The sequence below is a fragment of the Bos grunniens genome, chromosome X, assembly GCF_055505025.1.
Source record: "Bos grunniens cultivar Pamir isolate PY7600 chromosome X, Bosgru_T2T1.0, whole genome shotgun sequence".
In the NCBI taxonomy this organism is placed as follows: domain Eukaryota; kingdom Metazoa; phylum Chordata; class Mammalia; order Artiodactyla; family Bovidae; genus Bos; species Bos grunniens.
In genome coordinates this window covers 107,314,945-107,341,124 of record NC_141194.1, presented here as the reverse complement: position 1 = coordinate 107,341,124, position 26,180 = coordinate 107,314,945, and the positions used below count along the sequence as shown (strand labels likewise).

Here is a 26,180-nt window from a genome sequence, read left to right as displayed (position 1 = left end):
AGAATAACTGGCCTGTGTTCTTATCTTCAAATGGATCAGGAAAAATAATGCATCGGTATAAAGAAAAAAGATAATGGAAATATGATAAAATTCTGACATTTGAGGGAGCTGGGTAGAAGGTACACAGGAATCCTTTGTACTAGTCTTGCAACTTTCTGTAAATCTGCAATTATTTCAAAACAATGTTGTAAAACATGAAGAGTAATGACTAAAAGAAAGAAAACAGTAAGGACAATTTCTAAAACTGAAAAAAAAAAAAAAAACAGGTAACGGAAAACTCCATCAGAGTAACAAAAAAAAGGAAAGGTAAAAAGAATTAAGCAGGATGTATGACAAAAAGAATGCAGAAAGAATAATGGTAATCATATTGCCACATGTATCAACAATAATAAATGAATGCATTGCATTCACCTAATAATAGATGTTCTGATTGCTTAAAAGCAAATAACTCAAGATCTTGCTACATTCTGTTTACAAGAGACATACTCAAAACAAAATAACTGAGGAAGATTGAGAATAAAGAGATGGGAAAAAAAAAAGTTATAACAGGAAAGGACACTGACAAGAACTGCAACATGCAAACAGGGAGTGACAGAGATTGCTGGCTGTATCAATTAAAATCTCCTTGGTAACAGAAGGCCAAGTTTCAGCCAGGACAGAGGTATCTTGACAGGCCTCCCTGGGAGATCAGGCGAGGGGACCTGACTAAATTCTGCCAAGGAGATGAAAATGGAATCGTTTTCTGGGACTGTCTGGGAGGGTTACTTATTAGAAACCAGCAGACCTGGGCCCAGATCCTTTTTGTCCTCCTACCTTTCCTCCTCCTTCTGTCCCTCAATGGAGATGTGCTGGCTGGAGCTCCAGAAGTCTCGGGGACCACGAGGGGACCTTAGGATGGAAACCATACACCAAGATGGTGAAGCAGAAGGTAGGAGTCTGATAATATCACAGAGTCCTGGAACAACTATCTCCAGACTTCTTCTACCCAAGCAAGAATATTTCTTAATTTTATTTATTATTTTTCCTAATATATATAGTTGAACCTCCTCATCCTAAGAGGTTCAACTATTACTGTGTAACAGCTACAGGAATCAAATAATAATATTCTTTATAAAGAAAGCATTCAAGGCATATTTAAATATATGCATAAATAGATGGGACAAAGATAGACATTTCATAGTTTAGGAAGAAAAAATATAAAAAGTTATGAACCTTTATCCATTCTTTATGCACTAACAATACAGCTTCAGAATACACAAAGTCAGTATGTTAGTCACTCAGTCGTGTCTGACTCTTTGCGACCCCGTGGACTGTAGCCCGCCAGGCTCCTCTGTCCATGGGATTCTCCAGACCAGAATAATGGAGTGGGTAGCTTTTCCCTTCTCCAAGTGATCTTCCCCACCCAGGGATTGAACCCAGGTCTCCTGCATTGCAGGCAGACTCTTTACCAGCTGAGCCATGAGGGAAGCCCACATAAAGCTTACCGTGATTAAACTATAGGAAGTAAACAAATTTAGTTACAATGGGAGGTTTATATACATCTCTCTCAATGAGGAAGGAAATAAGGATCTGTATAACAGCAACAGTAATCAGAAGACTATGGTACTGGCATAAGAAACAGACCATAGACCAATAGAACAGAATAAAGTACAGGAATAAAGTGAAGTTGCTCAGTTGTGTCCGACTCTGCGACCCCATGGACTGTAGCTCACCAGGCTCCTCCATCCATGGAATTTTCTAGGCAAAGGTACTGGAGTGGGTTGCCATTTCCTTCTCCAGGGGATCTTCCTGACCCAGGGATCGAACCCGGGTCTCCCGCATTGCAGGCAGATGCTTTACTGTCTGAGCCACCAGGGAATCCTAAGTAAAGGAATAAACTCACACATACACAGTCATACAAGGTTATAAGGGACTTAGACTCAAGACAATACACATATCTTTCACTTCGTATGAAAAAGTTATGAAAGTTGACCATGTTTTAAGTCAGGCAACAACCTTTTCATGGACAGGCCAAATAGTAAATTTTTTAAGCTGTGTGGGCCCCAAGGTCTCTGTTCCAACCATTCAGCTTTCCAGTTGTTAACTGGAAACTAGTCATCAGTTCAGTTGCTCAGTCGTGTCTGACTCTTCTTGACCCCATGGGCCACAGCACGCAACAAGTCATAGGTAGTATGTAAGCAAATGGGTATGGCTATATTCCAAGAAAACTTGATTTCCATAATAGGCACCAGGCCCATGTGGCCTACAAGCTGTATTTTGTGGATCCCTGTTCTAGGTAACAAAGGAAATAACCAAAAAACTTCCATAAAGCTGATATCACACAGGCAACAGCTACCATCACGTACTGTTAAAAGTTAACATAAGAAGAAAAAATATCCCTTCAAACTCCAGTGCAGATCCACACACCTGGAAATTTTTAAATGTATTTCTAAATAACTCTCAAGTTGAATAGGAAATAAAACCAGAAAACAAAATGAGTTAGAAGTTAAAAAACCTCACTGGAACTACTATACAACAAAACCTATGTAATGGAGACAAGTGAGAAGGAAAATTTATGGCCTTAAATGTATTTATCAGAAAACAAGGGAGACAGAAAATAAACTTAGTTTTCACCTCAAGAATTTAGAATAAGATAAAAATAAGAACAACACAGCAATATTAAAACATCCAGAAAATAAAATGAAGAAACTGCTAAAGGGAAAAACAGAATATTTTTTTAAAAAGAAGATAAAGAAATTGAGTTGATCAAGAGAACCTAATGCTGGTCCTTTGAAAAGACCAACAAAATAGATAAGCCTCTGCAAACAGTATCAAGAAAACAGCAAGTAAACAGCATTAGCAATGGAAAAGGGGACATACTTAAAAGAAATATCACACAATCATTCACCTGAGAAACATTTACTGAATGGCTGCTGTGTGGCAGGCCCTGACATAGGCCCCACAGTCAGAGAGACAAGTCTAGTGGAGAGACCATAAATAATGAATAAAAAATTAAATTACTTGGCTCAGACGGTAAAGAAATCACCCACACTGCAGAAGACCCAGGTTCCATCCCTGGGTTGGGTAGGTCCCCTGGAGGAGGGCATGGCAACCCACTCCAGTATTCTTGCCTGGAGAATCCCATGGACAGAGGCGCCTGGCAGGCTACAGTCCATGGGGTCACACAGAGTCAGACATGACTGAAGCCACAGCACAGCACAGCACAGTGATAAATGCTACAAAGAAAATGAAACATTTAAAAAATAAACTTTTTTTAATTAAACATTTAATAAAAATAAATAAAAATAATGGCTGAGTAATACTCCATTGTGTATATGTACCACAGCTTTCTTATCCATTCATCTGCTGATGGACATCTAGGTTGCTTCCATGTCCTGGCTATTATAAACAGTGCTGCGATGAACATTGGGGTACACGTGTCTCTTTCCCTTCTGGTTTCCTCAGTGTGTATGCCCAGCAGTGGGATTGCTGGATCATAAGGCAGTTCTATTTCCAGTTTTTTAAGGAATCTCCACACTGTTCTCCATAGTGGCTGTACTAGGTTGCATTCCCACCAACAGTGTAAGAGGGTTCCCTTTTCTCCACACCCTCTCCCGCATTTATTATTTGTAGACTTTTGGATCGCAGCCATTCTGACTGGTGTGAAATGGTACCTCATAGTGGTTTTGATTTGCATTTCTCTGATAATGAGTGATGTTGAACATAAATACAGTATACTAACGCATATATATGGAATTTAGAAAGATGGTAACAATAACTCTGTATACGAGACAGCAAAAGAGACACTGATGTATAGAACAGTCTTATGGACTCTGTGGGAGAGGGAGAGGGTGGGAAGATTTGGGAGAATGGCATTGAAACATGTAAAATATCATGTAGGAAACGAGTTGCCAGTCCAGGTTCGATGCACGATGCTGGATGCTTGGGGCTGGTGCACTGGACGGCCCAGAGGGTTGGTATGGGGAGGGAGGAGGGAGGAGGGTTCGGGATGGGGAACACATGTATACCTGTGGCGGATTCATTTTGATATTTGGCAAAACTAATACAATTATGTAAAGATTAAAAATAAAATAAAATTAGAAAAAAAATAATAATAAATAAATAAAAATAAAATATTTTTAAATAAAAATATTTTTTAAATATGTATATTTCCTCAAGCCAAGAAAATGGAAAAGTTAGATGGAATGGATAATTTTCTAGGAAATATAAATTACCATAATTGACTCAGAGAAAACCCGGGCGGGGGGGGGAGAAACAAAGAGATTTAAATAGTGAGGAAGGGCTTCGCTGGTGGCTCAGTGGTAAAGAATCCACCTGCCAATGCAGGACACACAGGTTCGATCCCTGATTCGGGAAGATCCCACATAGGGTCAGTCACTCGGTCATGTCCGACTCTTTGCGAGCCCATGGGCTGTAGCCCGCCAGGCTCCTCTGGTCCATGGGATTCTCCAGGCCAGAATACTGGAGTGGATGGCCATTCTCTCCTCCAGGGGATCTTCCCGACCCAGGGATTGAACCTGGGTCTCCTGCATCACAGGCAGATTATTTACCATTTGAGCTACAGGGAAGACCTTGAGATTGACAGTCACCCCCCTCAAGATGCCATGTGCCGTGGAGCAACTAAGCCTGTGTGCCATAACTATGGAGCCTTGTGCTCTGAGTCTGTGAGCTACAATTGCTGAGCCCATGTCTTGCAAATACTGAAGCCTGAGAGCCTAGAACCCCTGCTCTGCAATGAGAGAAACCACACACACTGCATTCAGAGAGTAGCCCCTGCTTGCCACAACGAGAGAAAGCCCAATCCCCAGTGCAGCCAAAAATAAATAAATATAATTTAAATAGCGAGGGAAAAATCTACACCCTCAGAAGGGATAAGGTGATTAATAAAGAGAAATTCCAGTCTGATGTAGCCTGTCCCCAGCACATACAACTATTACAATGATAAAAAATATATATATAGCTAAGGTATAATGGGGGATTCCCTTGTGGCTCAAGCTGATAAAGAATCCACCCGCAATGCAGGAGACCTGGGTTTGATCCCTGGGTTGGGAAGATCTGCTGAAGAAGGGAACAGCTACCCACTCCAGTATTCTGGCCTGGAGCATTCCATAGACTATACAGTCCATGGGGTCACAAAGAGTCAGACACAACTGAGTGACTTTCACTTTCACGGTATAGCTAAGAGAAGAATTCTCTTAAACAGATAATGAGTATCTGTTGAAAATCTACAGCAAGGATCACACTTACTGGTAAATTATTAAAACCCGTTTCCCTGAATGTGAGAATAAACAAGGCTGCCTAATAGTATCCCTAAAAACTGAAGCAAATTTAGTAAGGCAATAAAAAATAAATAAAAGGCATATAGATAAGGAAGAAAGAAAATTGTGATTATTCACAAATGATCTGATTGTGTGTGTAAAATATTATACAAAAGGCTTCCCAGGTGGTGCCAGTGGTAAAGAAGCTGCCTGCCAATGCAGAAGATGCAGGAGACTTGGGTTCGATCCCTGGGTTGGGAAAATCGCCTGCAGAAGGAAATGGCAAACCACTTCAGTATTCTTGCCTGGAAAATTTTATAGACAGAGGGAGCCTAGTGGGCTACAGCCCATGCGCTTGCAAAGAGTTGGACATGACTGAGCTGTACACACACACACACACAATTAGAATTAATAAGTAAATTTCAGTTGGTCACTGGGCACAAGACCAACTTACAAAAATCCACTGAATTCATATATACTAGCCAAAAAGTAGAAAATAAGCTTTTTAAAATGATGCCATTTATGATAGCTTTACAGTAGTTTTAAAACAAACATCAAATAGCTAGGAATACATCCAACAAAGGATGTGCAATAATACATCCAAGCAAGGCCTCTATACTGAAAATTATAACATATTACTGAGAGGAAATGAATACCCACACAAAAGGAGGGCTATAACATGCTCATGGAATGGAAGACCTCACTTCAAAAATGTCAGGTTTCCCTGAATTGAGCTATATATACTTAGGCAATTTTAATCAGCATCCCAGCAGGTCTTTTTCCTGGGGATATTGAGAAGCTAAATTCTCCAATTTATGTAGAAAGGCAAAGGGCTAAGAATAGCTGAGGCAACATTTAAAAGTACGCAGCTGGAGGATTCATATATTATCAAATGCAAGACCTGTTGTAAAGCTACAGTAATCAAGACAGTGTAGTATTGGTACTGCTGCTGCTGCCGTTAAGTCACTTCAGTCGTGTCTGACTCTGTGCGACCCCATAGATGGCAGCCCACCAGGCTCCCCCATCCCTGGGATTCTCCAGGCAAGAACACTGGAGTGGGTTGCCATTTCCTTCTCCAATGCAGGAAAGTGAAAAGTGAAAGTGAAGTCGCTCAGTCGTGTCCGACTCTTCGCAACCCCATGGACTGCAGCCTACCAGGCTCCTCCGTCCATGGGGTTTTCCAGGCAAGAGTACTGGAGTGGGATGCCATCGCCTTCTCCAAGTAGTACTGGTACAAGTAGAGACAAATAGAACCAAGAATTCAGTAACATGAACACATAAATGAATGCATGACTGATGACAAAGAAGTGGTCTTTTCAACAAACAATTCTGACTGACTGTGATGTGAAAAAAGTTGATCTTGCCCCCAGCTTCAGACCATACACAAAAATCAAATCCAGGTGTTATTATAGATCTAAATGTGAAAGGTGAAAAAATAAAACTTCAAGGTAAAAAGTAGAACATCCAAATTAACTTCAGGTAGGAGAAATTTCGTAGAAGGCAATGGCACCCCACTCCAGTATTCTTGCCTGGAAAATCCCATGGACGGAGGAGCCTAGTAGGCTGCAGTCCATGGGGTCGCTAGGAGTTGGACACGACTGAGCGACTTCCCTTTCACTTTTCACTTTCCTGCATTGGAGAAGGAAATGGCAACCCACTCCAGTGTTCTTGCCTGGAGAATCCCAGGGACGGGGGAGCCTGGTGGGCTGCCATCTATGGGGTCGCACAGAGTCGGACACGACTGAAGTGACTTAGCAGTAGCAGCAGGAGAAATTTTCTTAAACAGCATACAAAGAGCTCCAAAGTCGGGGGGGGGGAAATGATATGTGTTAAAATTAAGAACTGGCATCAAATATTTGCAAGTGAAACCAGCCCAACTTGTAAAGCAAATATCTTGCAATAAAAATTTAAAAAAAAATTTGCAAGTCACATATCTCCTAAAGAGTTAATACCCAAAATATATAATGAATTCCTAAACAGAAATAGAGTCACAGATGTAGAAAACAAACTTAACAATTACCAGGGGAAGTGGGTGGAGGCGGGGGGGGATAAGTTGGGAGATTGGAATTAACATATACACACTATTATGTATAAAATACAGAATCAATAAGCACCTACTGCATACCACAGGGAACTCTACTGAATACTCTGTAATAAGCCATACAGTATGGGAAAAGAATCTAAAAAGGAGTAGATATATGTATATGTATAACTGACTCACTTTGCTATACAGTAGAAACTAACACAATATTGTAAGTCAACTATACTCTAATAAAAACTAATAAAAAATGAACTCCTACAACTTTAAAGCAAAAATAAAAGTCATCCAATTAACTTCCCAAGTGACTCAGTGGTAAAGAACCCACCTGCCAATGGAGGGGTTGTGGGTTCGATCCCTGGGTCGGGAAAATCCCCTGGAGAAGGAAATGGCAACCCACTCCAGTATTCTTGCCTGGGAAATCCCATGAACAGAGGAGCCTGGAGGGCCATAGTACATGTGGTTGCCAAGAGCCATGACTAGGCGTCTGAGCATACACACACATCCAATTAAAAATGGAAAAAGGACTTGGACAGAAATCTCCAGACATACAAAAGTCCACCAGGTATAAGGTAATCAATTTATCTATTCATCAGGGAATGCAAATGAAAACTACAAGAGATCACCTCACACCTGTTAGGATGACTAATATTAAAAAAGATAAGTGTTGGCAGCAAGTTGGAGAAATTGGAATAAACCCTTGTGTGCCATTGTTGGGAAAAACAGTATGGAGGTTTCTCAAAAAACTAACAACAGAGCTAACGTATGATCTAGAAATTACACTCCTGGGCATATATACAAAGGAAATGAAACCAGGATCTTAGAGATATCTGGACTCTCATGATCACTGCAGCATTACTCACAATAAACAAAATATGGAGACAACCCAAGTTTTATCTAGATGAATGATAAAACTTTCATATGCATACATATTATAAAGTGTAATACATATATGTGTGTGTGTGTTTGTGTGTGTAGGAATACCATTCAATATTAAACAACAAGGAAATCCTACAATTTGCAACAACATGGATGAATCTGGAGGACATTGTACCCAATTGAACAGGCCATCACAGGAAGCCAGATACTTCATGATTCCACTTATATAAGGAATCTAATATAGTCTAAGCAGAGCATACAATACTGGTTGCCAGCAGATGTGGGTAGGGGAAAGAGGCATAGTTATTCAGTGGACATACAGTATTGTGGATTTCAAATTTTGTTGAGGGTAGCTCTCATGTTGTCTTCTTACCATGAAAACAAAATTAAATGAAACAAAACAAAAACAACAAAAGGAAACTTCAGAAGTGTTGGATATGTCTATTCCTTGACTGTGCTGATATTTAATTCATATTTCAGGTTTCCCAGGTGGCTCAGTGGTAAAGAATCTACCTGCCAATGCAGGAGACACAGGAGACATGGGTTCAATCCCTGGGTGGGGGAAGATACCCTGGAGAAGAAAATGGCAACCCACTCCAGTATTCTTGCCTGGGAAAGCCTATGGACAGAGGAGCCTTGCATGCTGTGTAGTCCATGGGGTCGCAAAGAGTCAGACACGACTGAGTGACTGAGTACACATTTACCTAGGTAAAACAGTCAACTTGTTTACTTTTTTTCCCCATGATGGAGATTTAAACTTTAACTTTGCTAAAGGCATTATTTTTTTTTAATTTACTTTGTTCTCAACCAAATGTAATTTTAACTAACACAACCTAATAAATTGTTATCACATGTTATGGACCTGAATAAAAACATCCTGATTATTTGACTTTAATTTTGGGATTAGGAACATAGGGCTTAATCTATTTGGGGGATGTGAACACATAGTTTAATTCAAGGATTATATATGTGTATAGTGAAAGTCACTCAGTCATATTCGACCCTTTGTGACCCCGTGGACTATATTCCATGGAATCCTCCAGGCTGGAATACTGGAGTGGGTAGCCGTTGCCTTCTCCAGGGGATCTTCCTAACCCAGGGATCGAACCCAGGTCTCCCGCATTGCAAGCAGATTCTTTACCAGCTAAGCCACCAGAGAAGCCCACATATGTGTATAAGACAGATGCTGTTCATGTAATAATAAAATGCTAGAACTAAAAACAAAGAAAAAGTTTTCAACTTTACGAGTGACCAACAAAATGCAAAGTAAAGCCACAGTGCAATACTCTACCAGAATGGCAAAAATGAACAAGACAGATGTTACTGAGTATTAGCAGGAATGTGCAGGAAGCAACTCTCCAACATTGGTGTTAGGAGTGAAAAGCAATAGACACTTTGGGAAAACTTCTGTATTATCTACTAAAGCTGAATATATACAAATATACATATGCATTCCACTCCTAGATATGTACCCAACAGAAATATCTAGTAAATGTACATCTGTTCACAAGAATATTCGTAGTACCATAATTTGTAAAAAGCCTTTTAAAACCTGAAATTATCTCTCAATAAAAGAATGAATAAACAAAGTATGGTATATTCAGACAGTGGAACACTATACAGCAATGAGAATAACTAAACTGTTGCTTCATGTAACCACATGGATGAACCTCACAAACATAATACTGATTGATAGAAACTAGACCCAAAAGAGTACATATTATATGGCTCTATTTACATATGGTTCAAAAATAGGTGAAAGTAACCTATAGTGTTAGACATCAAGATAGCAGAAAATCAAGATTCCATCCAAAGCATCTGACTATAGAGCCATGTTCTTATTATGCTATGCAGTCTTTCCAAACAAGAGAAAAAAATCCAACTTATTTTATAACCTAATAATCCTGATACCAAAACCAGAGAAGTACAAGACAAGAACACTGCAGACTAATCTCACATATGAACACAGATATAACAATCTTAAACCAAATATTAGCAACTAGAATCTACTTTGTTAAAAGAACAATATATCATGGCAATGTAGGGTTTATCTCAGGAATGTAACAACAGTTCACCGTTTTAAAAGCTTTCAATGTAAATCATTGCTAACTTTAAAGGGAAACAACCACATTATCATCTCAGTTCAGTCGCTGAGTCGTGTCCGACTCTTTGCGACCCCATGAATTGCAGCACGCCAGGCCTCCCTGTCCATCACCAACTCCCAGAGTTCACCCAAACTCATGTCCATCGAGTCAGTGATGCCATCCAGCCATCTCATCCTCTGTCGTCCCCTTCTACTCCTGCCCGCAATCCCTCCCAGAATCAGAGTCTTTTCCAATGAGTCAACTCTTTGCATGAGGTGGCCAAAGTATTGGAGTTTCAGCTTCAACATCAGTCCTTCCAAAGAACACCCAGGACTGATCTCCTTTAGGATGGACTGGTTGGATCTCCTTGCAGTCTAAGGGACTCTCAAGAGTCTTCTCCAACACCACAGTTCAAAAGCATAAATTCTTCGGTGCTCAGCTTTCTTCACAGTCCAACTCTCACATCCATACATGACCACTGGAAAAACAATAGCCTTGACTAGACAGACCTTTGTTGGCAAAGTAATGTCTCTGCTTTTGAATATGCTATCTAGGTTGGTCATAACTTTCCTTCCAAGGAGTAAGCGTCTTTTAATTTCATGGCTGCAATCACCATCTGCAGTGATTTGGGAGCCCCAAAAAATAAAGTCTGACACTGTTTCCACTGTTTCCCCGTCTATTTGCCATGAAGTGATGGGACCAGATGCCATGATCTTAGTTTTCTGAATGTTGAGCTTTAAGCCAACTTTTTCACTCTCCTCATTATCATCTCAGGAAATGACAAATAGGCATTTGATAAAACTCGAGACAATTATTAAAAATTCTCAGTAAACTAGAATTAGAAACTTCCTTAACTTAATAAAGGAATAGAGGGTGTCTACCACAAAATCGTAAGAAACTCATACTTAATGGTGGAACATCAGAAGTATTCCATTAGAGTAAGAAAGAATGTTATTTGCCACCCAACTCTGCTATTCAAATCTATGGGTCCAAAATACAGGTTCAAAATCTATAGGTCCATAATCGCTAATCGCTAAGTCACTTCAGTCATGTCCGACTCTGTACGACCCCATAGATGGCAGCCCACCAGGCTCCCCCGTCCCTGGGATTCTCCAGGCAAGAACACTGCAGTGGGTTGCCATTTCCTTCTCCAATGCAGGAAAGTGAAAAGTGAAAGTGAAGTTGCTCAGTCGTGTCCGACTTTAGCGACCCCATGGATTGCAGCCTACCAGGCTCCTCCGTCCATGGGATTTTCCAGGCAAAAGTACTGGAATGGGGTGCCATTGCCTTCTCCAATAGGTCCTTAATATAGGTTCGAAATACAACATAATCATAACAACTCATACTTAATGGTGGAACATCAGAAGTATTCCCATTATAGACAGAAAGAATGTTATTTGCCACCCAATCTGCTATTCAAATCTATAGGTCCATAATATAGGTTCTATAGGTTCTTATAAGAAGAAAATACATAAAACTATTATTTATCATCATGAAGAAAAGAAAGGTCTTTGAAAGAAGAAAAGCAAAAAGCATAAACAAAATGAAGGATAACAGTGATTCATTGTTTTAAAGCTTTCGCCTGATACATGACACAATAAACAAAGTCAGCCTGGGAGTAAATATTTGCAACATATGTGACAGACAAAAAGATGAAATTTCTAGAACATATAAAGAAATTATGCAAATCAGCAGGGAGAAAGAACAAATAACTCTATATAGAAAAGTAAAGAATATGAATGGGCAACTCAGAACTGCCAAACAGGAAATGGGCACTCTCACTAAAACCACTTTACTGGTGGCATACTGTTAACTCATCTTTCAGACTGGTAAAAATTAATGTTTGAGGGACTTCCTTGGCAGTCTAGTAGTTAAGAATCCACCTTCCACTGCAGGGGGCACAGGTTCCATCCCTGGTCAGGGAACTAAGATCACACATAGTTATTGTTCAGTCGTGTCCAACTCTTTGTGACCCCAGGGACTGCAACACACCAGGCTTCCCTGTCCTTTACCATCTCCTGGAGTTTGTGCAAACTCACATCCATCAAGTCGGTGATGCCATCCAACCATCTTATCCTTTGTCTTCTCCTTCTCCTCCTGCCTTCAATCCTTCCCAGCATCAGGATCTTCTAATAAGTCAACTCTTCACATCAGGTGGCCAAAGTATTGGAGCTTCAGCTTCAGCAACAGTCTTTCCAATGAATATTCAGGGTTGATTTCCTTTAGATGGACTGGTTGGATCTCCTTGCAGCCCAAGGGACTCTGAAGAGTCTTCTCCAACACCACAGTTCAAAAGCATCAATTCTTTGGCGCTCAGCTTTCTTTCTGGTCCAACTATCACATCCATACATGACTACTGGAAAAATCATAGCTTTGACTAGATGGACCTTTGTCGACAAAGTGATGTCTTTGCTTTTTAATTTGCTGTCTAGGTTGGTCATAGGTTTTCTTCCCTACTGCACTAACAGAGCACCTAAGATCACACATGCCACCAGGCAACCAAGCCCACAAGCCTCAACTAAGACATGCCACAACTAAGACACATGCAGCCAAATGAGTATTTTTTAAAAAGTTCGAGAAAATTAACATTTGACGTTGAAAATGACCCTGTACACCAGCCTTGGACTCCAACCAAGTTTTTTAACCTTGAAGCTCATTTCCTCATTAGTAAAAGGGGAAACAGAGTTGTTACAAGTACCTGTTAAGTTTCCATTCAGTTCAGTTCAGTTCAGTCACTCAGTCGTGTCTGACTCCTTGCGACCTCATGAATCGCAGCACGCCAGGCCTCCCTGTCCATCACCATCTCCTGGAGTTCACTCAAACTCACATCCATCAAGTTGGTGATGCCATCCAGCCCTCTCATCCTCTGTCATCCCCTTCTCCTCCTGCCCCCAATCCCTCCCAGAATCAGAGTCTTTTCCAATGAGTCAGCTCTTTGCATGAGGTGGCCAAAGTACTGGAGTTTCAGCTTTAGCATCATTCCTTCCAAAGAACACCCAGGGCTGATCTCCTTTAGAATGGACTGGTTGGATAACTTTTAGCAGATGTCTCCGCAGTATCTATTGATCTAACCATATGCTTTTTCTCCTTTAGTTTGTTAATGTAAAGAATTATATAACATCCTGAATTACCCTGAAATTTCCTGAAGCTGAATGGACTTTATATATGTGGATTAAACTGAACTTGGTCATTGTGGATTGTTCCCTAATACAGTTATATTTATTGATATTTTTTTCTAAAGTTTGACATCTATAGATGAGATGGGTCAATAGTTTTCTTCTATGTTATCTTGAACCGGGTTTTGGTGTTAAAATTATTCTAGCTGTTTTAAAAATGGAGGAACTTTTAGGCTTTTCATATCGTCTGTGATAATGTACAAATTGAATTAGACCCATCCATCCTTCAAAGGTTAGAATTGAGCTGTAAAGCCATGTAAACTGGCTGTCTTTTAAAATCATATATCTTTAATCACAATTTTCAGTCTCTACTTTAGTAATTAGACTGAATAAGTTTTCTATTTCTTAATTTTGATATGAGACTATCATATGAGTGCAATCACACTGTAGGTAGCCTTTGGAGACTCACTTCTTTCACTCAGACTCTGAAATTCTTCCAAGTTGTTGCTTGTTATCAAAAGTTCATTCCTGGGACTCTTCTCTGGTGATCCAGTGGCTAAGACTCTGAGCTCACAATGCAGGGGGCCTGGGTTCAATCCCTGGTCAGGGAACTAAATCCCACATGTGGTAACTAAAGATCCTGCATTCTACAACTAAGACCCCGGGCAGGCAATTAAATGTAAATTTCTTTTAAGTTCATTCCTTTTTACTGCTGATTAGTTCTTCAGTGGAAGTCTTAGACTTTCGTAATCAATTCACCTATTAAAGGAATTTGGGTTGCTTCCACTTTGTGGCAATTATGAATAAATTAAGAAATATATACACATACATATACATATGCAAACAGGGTTTGTGTGAAACTGTGTTCAGTTCTCTATGGAGTAAGACTCCTGGGTCACACATTAAGTATACATTAAACTTTATACAAAACTGTCAAAGAGTTTTCTAAAGTGACAGTACCATTGTGCACTTCTACCAGCATCATGAGAATTCTAGTCTGTATCCCTGCCAGCATTTGGCACTATTAGTTTTATTTTAGTGACTCTAATGGGTATGTGTCAGGAAGCATTTAACAGGAGGCTTCCTGTGTGCTGTTTTGGATATGTCATGAATCCTCTGTTCCTTATTAATTCCTGAATATTCAGGCATTAAGAGGAGTTGGCAAGCCGCTCCCACAGCTGAGAATGCATGCATTTCCTTCATTAGTTTTTCCATACAGTGATAAGTAACTATTTACAACCCTCTTCCTTTTTATGAACCATACGGTAAAAGTAATTATTTACAACCCTCTCTGATATGGATTGCCTTATGATAACTTGTAAGTCTGGACTTTTGATTTTTATCTTTGCTGAAAATAGCTACCTTGTAAGACAGTATATATACCCACACTATGTTGAATAAAACAGCTTTGCTCCATCAGAGCTTGGGTCCCCGTGTCTTTCTTTCTCTCTCTCTCTCAGGCTAATTCTTTGGAGTGCAGAAGCCCAATGAGCTGACTTTCTTGCCCGGGCTTCTAAGACCCTCTTGAGAAGGGACACTGTGCCTTCACCCCCTCAAGAGGGCGCCTGGTGCCTACGTGAAGCAGTGCAAGCTCTGTGTCAAGAGCTTTATTGGTTTTCTGCGTAAACCAAGGAATGTCAGCCTCTTTCTCTCTCTCTTTTACTTTCTTATCATCAACTCCAGACCACCAGGTTCTGGTCCATTAAAGGACCTCACCAAGTGGCGCCCAGAACAGGAGCCTGGAACACGTGGCAGATTCGGGTGGAGTGACTCGAAGACCTATCCAGGTCGGTAAGTACTAAGACATGGGTCAAACGGCTGGAAAGCCCCATCACTCTGCTACTTTACTTCATCACTTATTTAAAGTTCAGGGACTTTCAGTTTCACGTCAGCGAATAGAGGCTTGCCTTCAGACAGTGGCTGACTGTAACCCTTGGTTCCCTGATGAAGGTAGTTTTGATTTAGAAATTTGGCACCAGGTCAAAGAGAATGTTGAACATGCTGCCAGACAGGGAAAAAAAATCCCGATAGATTTTTGGCCCCTCTGGGCTCTCATTAAAGCTGTGATTTTGCCATTTCAAGGTAATCCTAGACCTCCTGATATTTGGCAACAGGCAGAACACTTATTACATGAATATGAATTAGATGATGAAACCTTACAAAAGGCCCAATTATAACAACATAAAATATTTCAGAATTTTCCTACAAGCCCTGCCCCGGTTACTCCAAGTGCTCCTCCCCTGCTAGCGGGCACAAATCCCAAAGTCTCTCCCTTGCTAGAACCTAATGATTCTGGCAACAACTCCCCTAAGACACCTTTTGACATTAAAACTGACAACACCTTTCTGAATAACAATAATAAGTTTTTACCACACACTCTTAATTGTAAGAATCTGCTACCTACTCACTCTCCTTCACGACAGAGGCTCTCTGAATTGCTGGCTTTGCAATCACAAGTCTCTGAAACTGATGGTTTCTCTGCCTTTCCAGTTTTTAGAAATCCTGACGCTCAAAGGCACATAATACCTCATTGTGAGGGTATTAACCTTTTTCACATGCAACAAATTAAAAAAGCTATAACTATGTATGGCCCACATTCACCTTTTACTAAAGCACTTCTAAATTCCATAACATCCTCTACTGGAGATTTTATTCCCCATGATTGACAAACTTTAATAAAAGCTTTCCTTAAACCAGGAGAATATCTTCAATGGATAATGTGGTATCATGATATAGCCAGAGATCATGCTAACAGAAATGCGGGAGCTGGCGCTCCCCAAACTCAAATTACTTTTGAAATGCTAACTGGTACAGGACAATTTGACACTATAGAAGCTCAAATACAGTGCCCTCCTTTGTTATGAACAATTAAAAACAGTGGCCGTTGAAGCTTGGGATCGAATTACTCCTCAAGGGGAACCTACAGGTAGCTACACTAAAATATTGCAGGGGCCTAAGGAAAGTTATGACCAACCTAGATAGCATATTCAAAAGCAGAGACATTACTTTGCCAACAAAGATCCATCTAGTCAAGGCTATGGTTTTTCCAGTGGTCATGTATGGATATGAGAGTTGGACTGTGAAGAAAGCTGAGCGTCGAAGAATTAATGCTTTTGACTGTGGTGTTGGAGAAGACTCTTCAGAGTCCTTTGGACTTCACAGAGATCCAAGCAGTCCATTCTAAAGGAGATAAGCCCTGGGTGTTCATTGGAAGGACTGATGCTAAAGCTGAAACTCCAATACTTTGGCCACCTCATGTGAAGAGTTGACTCACTAGAAAAGACCCTGATGCTGGGAGGGATTGGGGGCAAGAGGAGAAGGGGATGACAGAGGATTAGATGGCTGGATGGCATCACCGACTCAATGGACATGAGTCTAAACTCCGGGAGTTGGTGATGGACAGGGAAGCCTGGCATGCTGCAATTCGTGGGGTTGCAAAAAGTCACACACGACTGAGCAACTGAACTGACTGACTGAATGAAACGTATGCTGATTTTTTAGCTAGATTAGAAACTGCTATTTCCCGTACTCTAATTGGAGAAGAAGACAAAAGGCAAACAGAGAAATTACTTGCTTATGAAAATGCAAATCAGGAATGTCAAAAGGCTATAGTTCCAATTCATGAGAAGGGGACTATTATTGATTATTTGAAGACTTGTCACAATCTAGGGTCAGAAACTCAAAAGATGCAAATGCTAGCTGAAATAATGGTTGCTGCCTTAAGAAAGGGAAATGAAGAATGCTTTACATGTGGAGATAAGAACCATTTAAAAAGGGACTACCCTAAGAAAGCTAATAAAAAACCTCCAAAAATCTGCCCTCGCCATAAAGGAATGCATTGGGCCAAATATTCTAAGTCTAAATTTGACATTGAAGGGAAACCTATTCCAGGCAACTCCAAGCAGGGAACCCCCCCCCCAGGTCCCCTTCAACAAAAACCAGGGGCAAATTCCATCTTTTCCCTCAAACCCTCAACATTTGGCAGTGCAGCCGTCAATATACCAGCCCTAAATGACTTTCTCCTTTACCCTCAAGCAGTCCCCTCTAGAATGCCTACCGGACTTTTTGGACCCCTGCCCCCACAAACCTTTGGTCTTTTACTTGGCCAATCTAGTTTGACTTCTAAAGGAATTACTGTTCACCCTGGAGTAATTGATTCAGATTATAAAGGAGAAATTCAAATTATGATGTCATCTCAGACTTTATGGCAATTAAAAAAGGGGGAATACACAGGAACACTACTGTCTTCCTTATCTAAAGCAGACTTTACTAGATTCCAACATAAGATATTTTCTAAACCTACAACTATTGTTAATGCAGCTTTATTTGTTTTAAATGTTTTAAATTTACCACAGGGAGATATCTTAACAAGAGCAGAAAAGCATTTTGAGGAAGTGAAGGACACTTCTCTTCCTCTGCCCATTTGGTACCAAGACAATGGGTTAACAAAACAACGGAAATCTGGGAAACTAGTCTTACAGGGAAAGGGGTATGCTTGTATTTCCTCAGATGGATCCAATGAACTCACATGGCTCCCTCTTTGGAAGATTTGACCCAAGGGGGCCCCCAGCCTTCAAAATGGAGACAGGACAACAAGGACCCCAGGAGGAAGAAATTCCAATACGGGCCATGGCGGCTCTAAAGATCTCCAGGAAGCACCACCCTCGGCGGCATCACCCTTATGATCTCCCCACTTGGGGACAAATAAAAACCCTTACTAATTGAGCTGAAAATTTGGTCTCTCAACAAGGAATGCCTTGGAGTCCTGAATACATTCTCCTGGCAATGCTCAGTCTCTTGGCCTGTGCCTCCCCAACTCAAGCTCTAACTAATCATACTTCCTGGGCTTACATACCCAACCCCCCTCTACTACAGGTGGTCGAATGGACAGAGAGAGGACCAATCGTTTCAACTAATGACTCTATACATATGCCTTCTCCCTGGAGCATTAAAGGGCCCTCACACCCTGAAAAAGAAGGAAAACTAATTAATATTTCTCTAGGTTATGAAGTCCTTCCTTTGTGCATAGGCCCAGCAGAATTATGCATAAATGTTAGCTGACAAACTTGGGCTTTCACCCTACCTCCCTTGCTTGGATTATTTACTGCCCTTTCTTTGTCTGTGAACCATGTTTATAGTACTAAGACTTTATGGAAAGAGGGAAAGAACATAGAACATTATGCAAAGGGTTTACTTATAAAAACTTTACATATACTCCTGTTTGTTGGGACAAATGTCAAGCCAAATCAGGAAAATTAATGTTTGTGGCTAATCATATAATTGTTGATTGGGGACCCCGTGGTATGTGGTTATCTAACTGCTCAGAAGATGTTAACTGCTCTGTGTGTGACTATGCTACTCAAGTGGCATGGAAAATTAATGACACTACGATGGAGCATTACCATGACAAAGGACTTCCTGGGTGGTTTGATGGTGGATTAGCCCCACCGCGTCCTAGGATCATCCTCGATAAACAGAGTGGGCCTGAACAATGGGACATTTGGAAACTTGCTGTGAGCACCAAAGAACTTGGAACTTGGACTGGACATTTCACAGGGACCAGTCATGGTCACAGTAACTATTTCTTTCGCTATAATCAATCATATATTATACAGGCCTGTGTCCCACTTCCTTTTGCTATAGCCATAGGAAATTTACAATTTAATAAGACTTTACATTCTGTAACTTGTATTAATTGCAAACTATATACTTGTCTTAACTCCTCTCTTTAAGAAATGATTCCCTTTTGATTCTTTGATCTCAACGTAATTTGAAGCTACCAATAAATCTCCAACAACCCTGGGAAGAAGGTCCTATGGCTGGACTTGCCTCCAGATTACTTACTAAACTGCTCCAGCAATCTAAACAATTCATTGGATGGCTGATTCTTGGCATTTTGGGGTTAATAGCTATTTGCACCACTGCTGCCATCGCCGGCGCTGCTTTACATACCTCGATTCAAATATATAATTTTATCCAAAATTGGACTGAAGATGCTCATAATATGTGAGCTGCTCAGGCTCAGGTAGATGAGGATATTCAAGTGGAAATACAGGAACTAAAAACAGCCATCAAATGGGTCAGAGATCAATTAACAGATTTGGAAAAACAAGTGATACTAAAATGTGATTGGAATTCTACTCAATTTTGTGTTACTCCTGTTCATTTTAATCATAGTGCCTACAACTGGGAACAAATCAAATTTCATTTACAAGATATACATAATAATGCCTCTCTGAATGTACAATTACTGCAAAAGGAAATCTTTGAAACTTTTTCTAAACCTCTGCCCTCTTCCACTAATTTGGAAACTTTAGCTGAACAACTAGCTGATCAATTATCTGGGCTAGACCCACAAGGATGGTTTCAACGTATTATGCACAGCATCGGGTCTGGAACTGTAACTTTGGTGACTGTCTTGGTAATTATACTTGTTGTTTATCATTGCCTTTCTATAAGGGTGGTTAATACTAAACAAACTCAATTGGTCAGGACTTTTTATACAAATATATTAAAATAGGGAGAATTGTCAGGAAGCATTTAACAGGAGGCTTCCTGTGTGCTGTTTTGGATATGTCATGAATCCTGTTCCTTATTAATTCCTGAATATTCAGGAATTAAGAAGAGTTGGCAAGCTGCTCCCACGGCTGAGAATGCATGCATTTCCTTCATTAGTTTTTCCATACGGTGATAAGTAACTATTTACAACCCTCTTCCTTTTTATGAACCATACAGTAAAAGTGATTATTTACAACCCTCTCTCTTTGATATGGATTGCCTTATGATAACTTGTAAGTCTGGACTTTTGATTTTTATCTTTGCTGAAAATAGCTACCTTGTAAGACAGTATATATACCCACACTATGTTGAATAAAACAGCTTTGCTCCATCAGAGCTTGGGTCCCCGTGTCTTTCTTTCTTTCTTTCTCTCTCTCAGGCTAATTCTTTGGAGTGCAGAAGCCCACTGAGCTCACTTTCTTGCCTGGGCTTCTAAGTCCCTCTCGAGAAGGTGCACTGTGCCTTCACCCCCTTGAGAGGGTGCCTGGTACCTACATGAAGCAGTGCAAGCTCTGTGTCAAGAGCTTTATTGGTTTTCTGCGTAAACCAAGGAATATCAGCTTCTCTCTCTCTTTCACTTTCTTATCGTCGACTTCAGACCACCAGGTTTTGGTCCATTAAAGGACCTCAACAGGTATGTAGGGGTATCTCATTGCACTTTCAATTTTCACTTCCCCAATACTTAGAGTTCAGTATCTTTTCCAGAACAATGATGTTCAGTTCATCTTTTTATGTGCTTACTTGCCATTCTTACATACTTCTTGGTGAAGTACCTGCTCATATCTTCTGCCCATTTTTTATTGGGTTGATTCCTATTTTATTGTTGAGTTTTGGGAGTTCTTTGTATATTCTATATACAAGTCTTTTGTCAGATAAATGATTTGAAATATTTTCCTACTGTAGCTACTGTTTTCATTATCTTTAGTTTCTTTCATTCTGTAGAGTTTTTTTATTTTGATGAGGTGTTCACATATTTCTTTTATGGAAAATGTTTTTTAAAAAATTTATTGTAGTTGATTTACAATGTTATGTTAGTTTCAGGTGTGCAGCAAACTGAATCAGTTAAATATATATATCCACTCTTTTTAAGATTCATTTCCCATATAGATCATTACAGAGTATTGATTGAGAAGAGTTCCCTGTGCTGTATTCAATTGCAGTTTTTCAGTTCAGCCACTCAGTCACGTCCAACTCTTTGCAACCCCATTGACAGCAGCACGCCAGGCTTCCCTGTCCATCACCAACTCCCAGAGCTTGCTAAAACTCATGTCCATCCAGTTGGGTGATGCCATCCAACCATCTCATCCCCTTATCCTCCTGCCTTCAATATTTCCCAGCATCAGGGTCTTTTCAAATGAGTCAGTTCTTCACATCAGGGGCCAAAGTATTGGAGTTTCAGCTTCAGCATCAGTCCTTCCATGTATATTCAGGACTGGTTTCCTTTAGGATGGACTGGTTGGATCTCCTTGCAGTCCAAGGGACTCTCAAGAGTCTTTTCCAACACTACAGTTCAAAAGCATCAATTCTTCAGTGCTCAGCTTTGTTTATGGTCCAACTCTCTCACATTCATACATGACTACTGGAAAAACCATAGCTTTGACTAGACAGACATTTGTTGGCAAAGTAATGTCTCTGCTTTTTAATATGCTCTCTAGGTTGGTCATAGCTTTTCTTCCAAGGAGCAAGCGTCTTTTAGTTTCATGGCTGCAGTCACCATCTGCAGTGATTTTGGAGCCCAAGAAAATAAATTCTCTCACTATTTCCACTGTTTGCCCATCTATTTGCCATGAATTGATGGGACCAAATGCCATGATCTTAGTTTTTGTATAGTAGATCCTTATTAGTTATCTATTTTATATATAGTAGTATGTATATGTCAATCCCAATCTCCCAATTTATCTGAACCCTCCTTTTTCCCCCTGGTAACCAAAAGTTTGTTTTCTACATCTGTGACTTTGCTTTTCTCTTGCAAATGAGTTCATGGAAAATGCTTTCAGTTCCAAGAATAAGAAATTGTTGGCAAGCCCAATATTCTATAGATTTTCTATCTTTTCCCCTAAAACTTCCATACTGTTTTCAGTTTGGACCTATAATTCCTTTAAATTTTTGTTTGGTATGAGATTTAGATTGACATTTATTTTGTATATGGTAGTCAAACTATCCTTTCTCTACTAAATAGCTCTTCAGTTTTGTTAAAAATCTTTGTGGGGGTCTATTTCTGAACACGATTCTGTTCCACTAATCTAGGTGTTTATCTGTTAACCAATACCACACTGTCTTAATTATTATCATTTCATAATAAGTCCTAAAGCTGGGTAGTGTGATTCCACAAACTTTATTTTTCCTTTTCAAAATGAAGGTTTTCAACTTCCTTTGCCTTTCCATATAAATGCTAGAATCAGTTTGTATCTACAAAATACTCTTGCTGAACTTTTGACTATTGCTCTAAATCTATAGATTATTTTGAGAACTGAAATCTTGACTATTAATCTGCTGAGTCTTCCAGTCCATAAACACGGTATGTCTTTCCATTTAACTAGGTTTTCTTTGATATCTTTCATCAACATTCTGTGGTCTTCAGCATGTAGATTTGATAGATTTTGATACATTTTTACACCTGTTTCATTTCTTGTATTACTGTGTTAAAAATTTGTTTCCGATTTTCTATTGCTAGCATATAGAAATATTCCCTTTGTGTGTTGACGCTGCATCCTGTTGATATCATTTAAATAACTTATTAGTTTTAGGAATTTCTTTATAAATTCCTTGGGATTTTCTATGCAGACAACCATGTCTTATGCAAATGGAGATTGATTTATCTTTTCCTATTCATATGCCTTTTATTTCTTGCTTTATTGCACTAAGACTTCAGGCACAAAGTTAAGTAGAAGTGGGCAGAGGGGGATTTTCAGCACCAAACTCTACTTCTAGAACTATTATGATTGATAGACCTTTTAATGTACAGGTCTCTCCAGCTCTGTTTTTTGGAGGTAAAATTCAGAGAACATAAAATTCACCACTATAACCATTTTAAAGTCTGTGATTCAGGTACTTGTACATTCACAATATTGTGCAACCATTACCGTTACCTAATTCTATAATAGTTTCATCACCCCAAATGAAAGCCCATACCTGTTAAGCAGTCACTCCCTGTTATGGTCTGAATTGTGCCCCCCCACCTAAATTCAAATGTTGAAACCTTAAGCCCCAGTACCTCAGAAGGTGACGGCATTGGAGAAAGGGCCTTTGAAGAGGTAATTAAAATAAAATGACAGTTAAGGTTGGATCCAAGTCCAGTCTGACTGGTGCCCTTATAAGAAGAGGAAACTTTGACATGCAAAGTAACAACAGGCATGCACATGTATGGAGGAAAGGCTACGTGAGGACACATTGAGAAGGCAACCATCTGCAAGCCAGGAGAGTGAAAGTGAAAGAAAGTGAAGGTCGCTCAACTGTGTCCAACTCTTTGCGACCCCATGGACTATACAGTCCATGGAATTCTCCACACCAGAGTACTGGAGTGGGTAGCCTTTCCCTTCTCCAGGGGATCTTCCCGACCTAAGGATTGAACCCAGGTCCCCTGCATTGCAGGTGGATTCTTTACCATCTGAGCCACAAGGGAAGCCCACAGCCATCCCAGTATCTCATTACAGGTCTTAAAGACTAATGATGTTGGGCAGCTATCTCTGTGGTCACTGTATATCCTCCTTAGAGAAGTGGCAATTCGAGTCCTTTGCCCATTTTTAAAAATCGAGGTGAAATTTACATAACATAAAATTATCCATTTTATTTTTTTATTTTATTTTTAAACTTTATATAATTGTATTAGTTTTGCCAAATATCAAAATGAATCCGCCACAGGTATACATGTGTTCCCCATCCTAGACCCTCCTCCGTCCTCCCTCCCCATACCATCCCTCTGGGTCGTCCCAGTGCACTAGCCCCAAGCATCCAGTATCGTGCATCGAACCTGGACTGGCATCTTGTTTCTTACATGATATTTTACGTGTTTCAATGTCATTCTCCCAAATCTTCCCACCCTCTCCCTCTCCCACAGAGTCCATAAGACTGTTCTATACATCAGTGTCTCTTTAAAATTATCCATTTTAAAGGCAACAATTCAATAGAATTTAGTACATTTACAGTGTTGTAAAACCACAACCTCTATGTAGTTCTAAAAAATTTTCATTACCCCAAAATAAAATCCCGTATCAATTAAAGCAACTGTTCCCCATCCTTCCCTCTGACCAACCCATGCCAAACACCAGTCTTTCTGTCTCTATTCTGGACACTTCATATAAATGAAATCCTACAATATGTGACCTGTTTTGTTTGGATTCCTTCACTTAGCATTAATGTTTTCAAGATCGTTCCACATTGTAGTATGTTTTGGTACCTCATTCATATTTTTACGATGAGTAATAGTCCACTGAATGCATATATCAATACTAAATTTTATCTGTTCATCAGTTGATGGACATTTAGGTCGTTTCCAACTTTTGGCTATTGTGAACAGTGCTGCATGAATATTCATGTCGAAGTGTTTGAGTACCTGTTTTTAATTCTTTTTGGTATATACCTAGGAATAGAGTTGCTAGGTCATATGAGAATTCTGTGTTTAACTTTTTGGAAAACCTCCCCGATACTTTTTCACAGCAGCCTCACAATTTTACATTCCCCACCAGCAATGCCTGAAGGCTGCAATTTCTCCACATCTCTGTCAACACTTGTTATTCTCCATTTTTAATATTATGGTCAACTCAGTGGATTAAGGTGGGATCTTGTTATAGTTTTGCTTTGCATTTTCCAAATGACTAATGATGTTGAGCATCTTTCCATGTGCCTGTGGACCTTTTGCACATTTACTTTGGAGAAATATCTATTCAAGTCCTGTGCCAATTTTTAAGATGTCATTTTATACATTCTGGATACTAGACTCATTCAGATATCAGATTTGCAATATTTTCTCCTATTCTATAGGTTGTCATTTGGCTTCCTTGATAATGTCATTTGATGCAGAAAAATTGTTATGAAATCCAATTTATCTGTTTTCTTTTGTTATCCATGCTTTTGGTGTCATATATAAGATTCCATTAACAAATCCAATGTCATGAAAATTTCAGTTCAGTTCAGTCTCTCAGTCATGTCCAACTCTTTGCGACCCCATGAACCTCAGCATGCCGGGCCTCCCTGTTCATCACCAACTCCTGGAGTTTACCCAAACTTATGTTCATTGAGTCAGTGATGCCCTCCAACCATCTCATCCTATGTTGTCCCCTTCTCCTCCTGCCTTCAATCTTTCCCAGCATCAGTGTCTTTTCAAATGAGTCAGCTCTTCAGTGTCTTTTCCAATCAATCAGCTCTTCACATCAGGTGGCCAAAGTATTGGAGTTTCAGCTTCAACATTAGTCCTTCCAATGAACACCCAGGACTGATCTCCCTTAGGATGGACTGCTTGGATCTCCTTGCAGTCCAAGGGACTCTCAAGAATCTTCTCCAACACCACTGTTCAAAAGCATCCATTCTTTAGTGCTCAGCTTTCTTTCTACAAATTTTCTTTCATGAAAATTTACCACTATGTTTTCTTCTAAGCATTTTATAGTTTTAGCTCTTCTGTTTAGGTCATTGATTTGATTTCATTTTTATACCTAGTGTATGTGGATAACCAGTTGTTCCAGCACCACTTATTGAACAAACTCTTCTTTCCTCATTGAATGACATCAGCATCTTTGGTGAAAACCAACTGGCCGTAGATAAGCAGCTTTATTTACTTCATTAGTCTCTATGTCTCTACTTTTGCCAGATCCACAAACTTTAGTTAGTGAACCTTTGTAGTAAGTTCTGAAATCTGGAAGTATGATTCCTCGAATTTGATTCTTCTTTTTTGATATTTTGACTCTTCAGGACACTTTGGAATTCCATGAGTTTGAGGATCATCTTTTTCATATCTGGAAAAAGGGCCATTGGAGTTTTGTACGGATTTTACTGAAACTCTGGTAAGTACTGTCATCTTCACAATATTATGTCTTCTGATTCATGAACAAGGGATGTCTTTTAATATATTTAGGTATTCTTCCTTTCAGCAATGTATCCTAGTTTTAACTTTATAAGTCTCCATTCTTGGTTAAATTTTTTCCGAGGTATTTTATTATTTTGGATGCCATCATAAATAGATTTTTAAAGTGTCCTTTTTTTGATGGTTCATTGCTGGTATATAGAAATACAACTGATTTTGAACACTGCACCT

The 26,180-nt window shown here is 39.7% G+C and overlaps 1 protein-coding gene across 5 annotated transcripts in view; it reads right to left on the bottom strand.

Moving 5' to 3' along the window:
* Positions 1 to 26,180, bottom strand: part of BRCC3 (BRCA1/BRCA2-containing complex subunit 3) — a 79,397-nt gene that overhangs the window by 30,797 nt on the left and 22,420 nt on the right. For 4 of the 5 annotated variants that reach the window (XM_086385909.1, XM_086385910.1, XM_086385912.1 and 1 more), the window contains one exon: positions 814 to 888. The exons of the other annotated variant lie outside the window; for it this stretch is intronic. In XM_086385909.1, the coding sequence (XP_086242035.1) occupies positions 814 to 888 (75 nt within the window). The remainder of the gene's footprint in view (positions 1 to 813; positions 889 to 26,180) is intronic. 5 annotated transcript variants of the gene reach the window in all.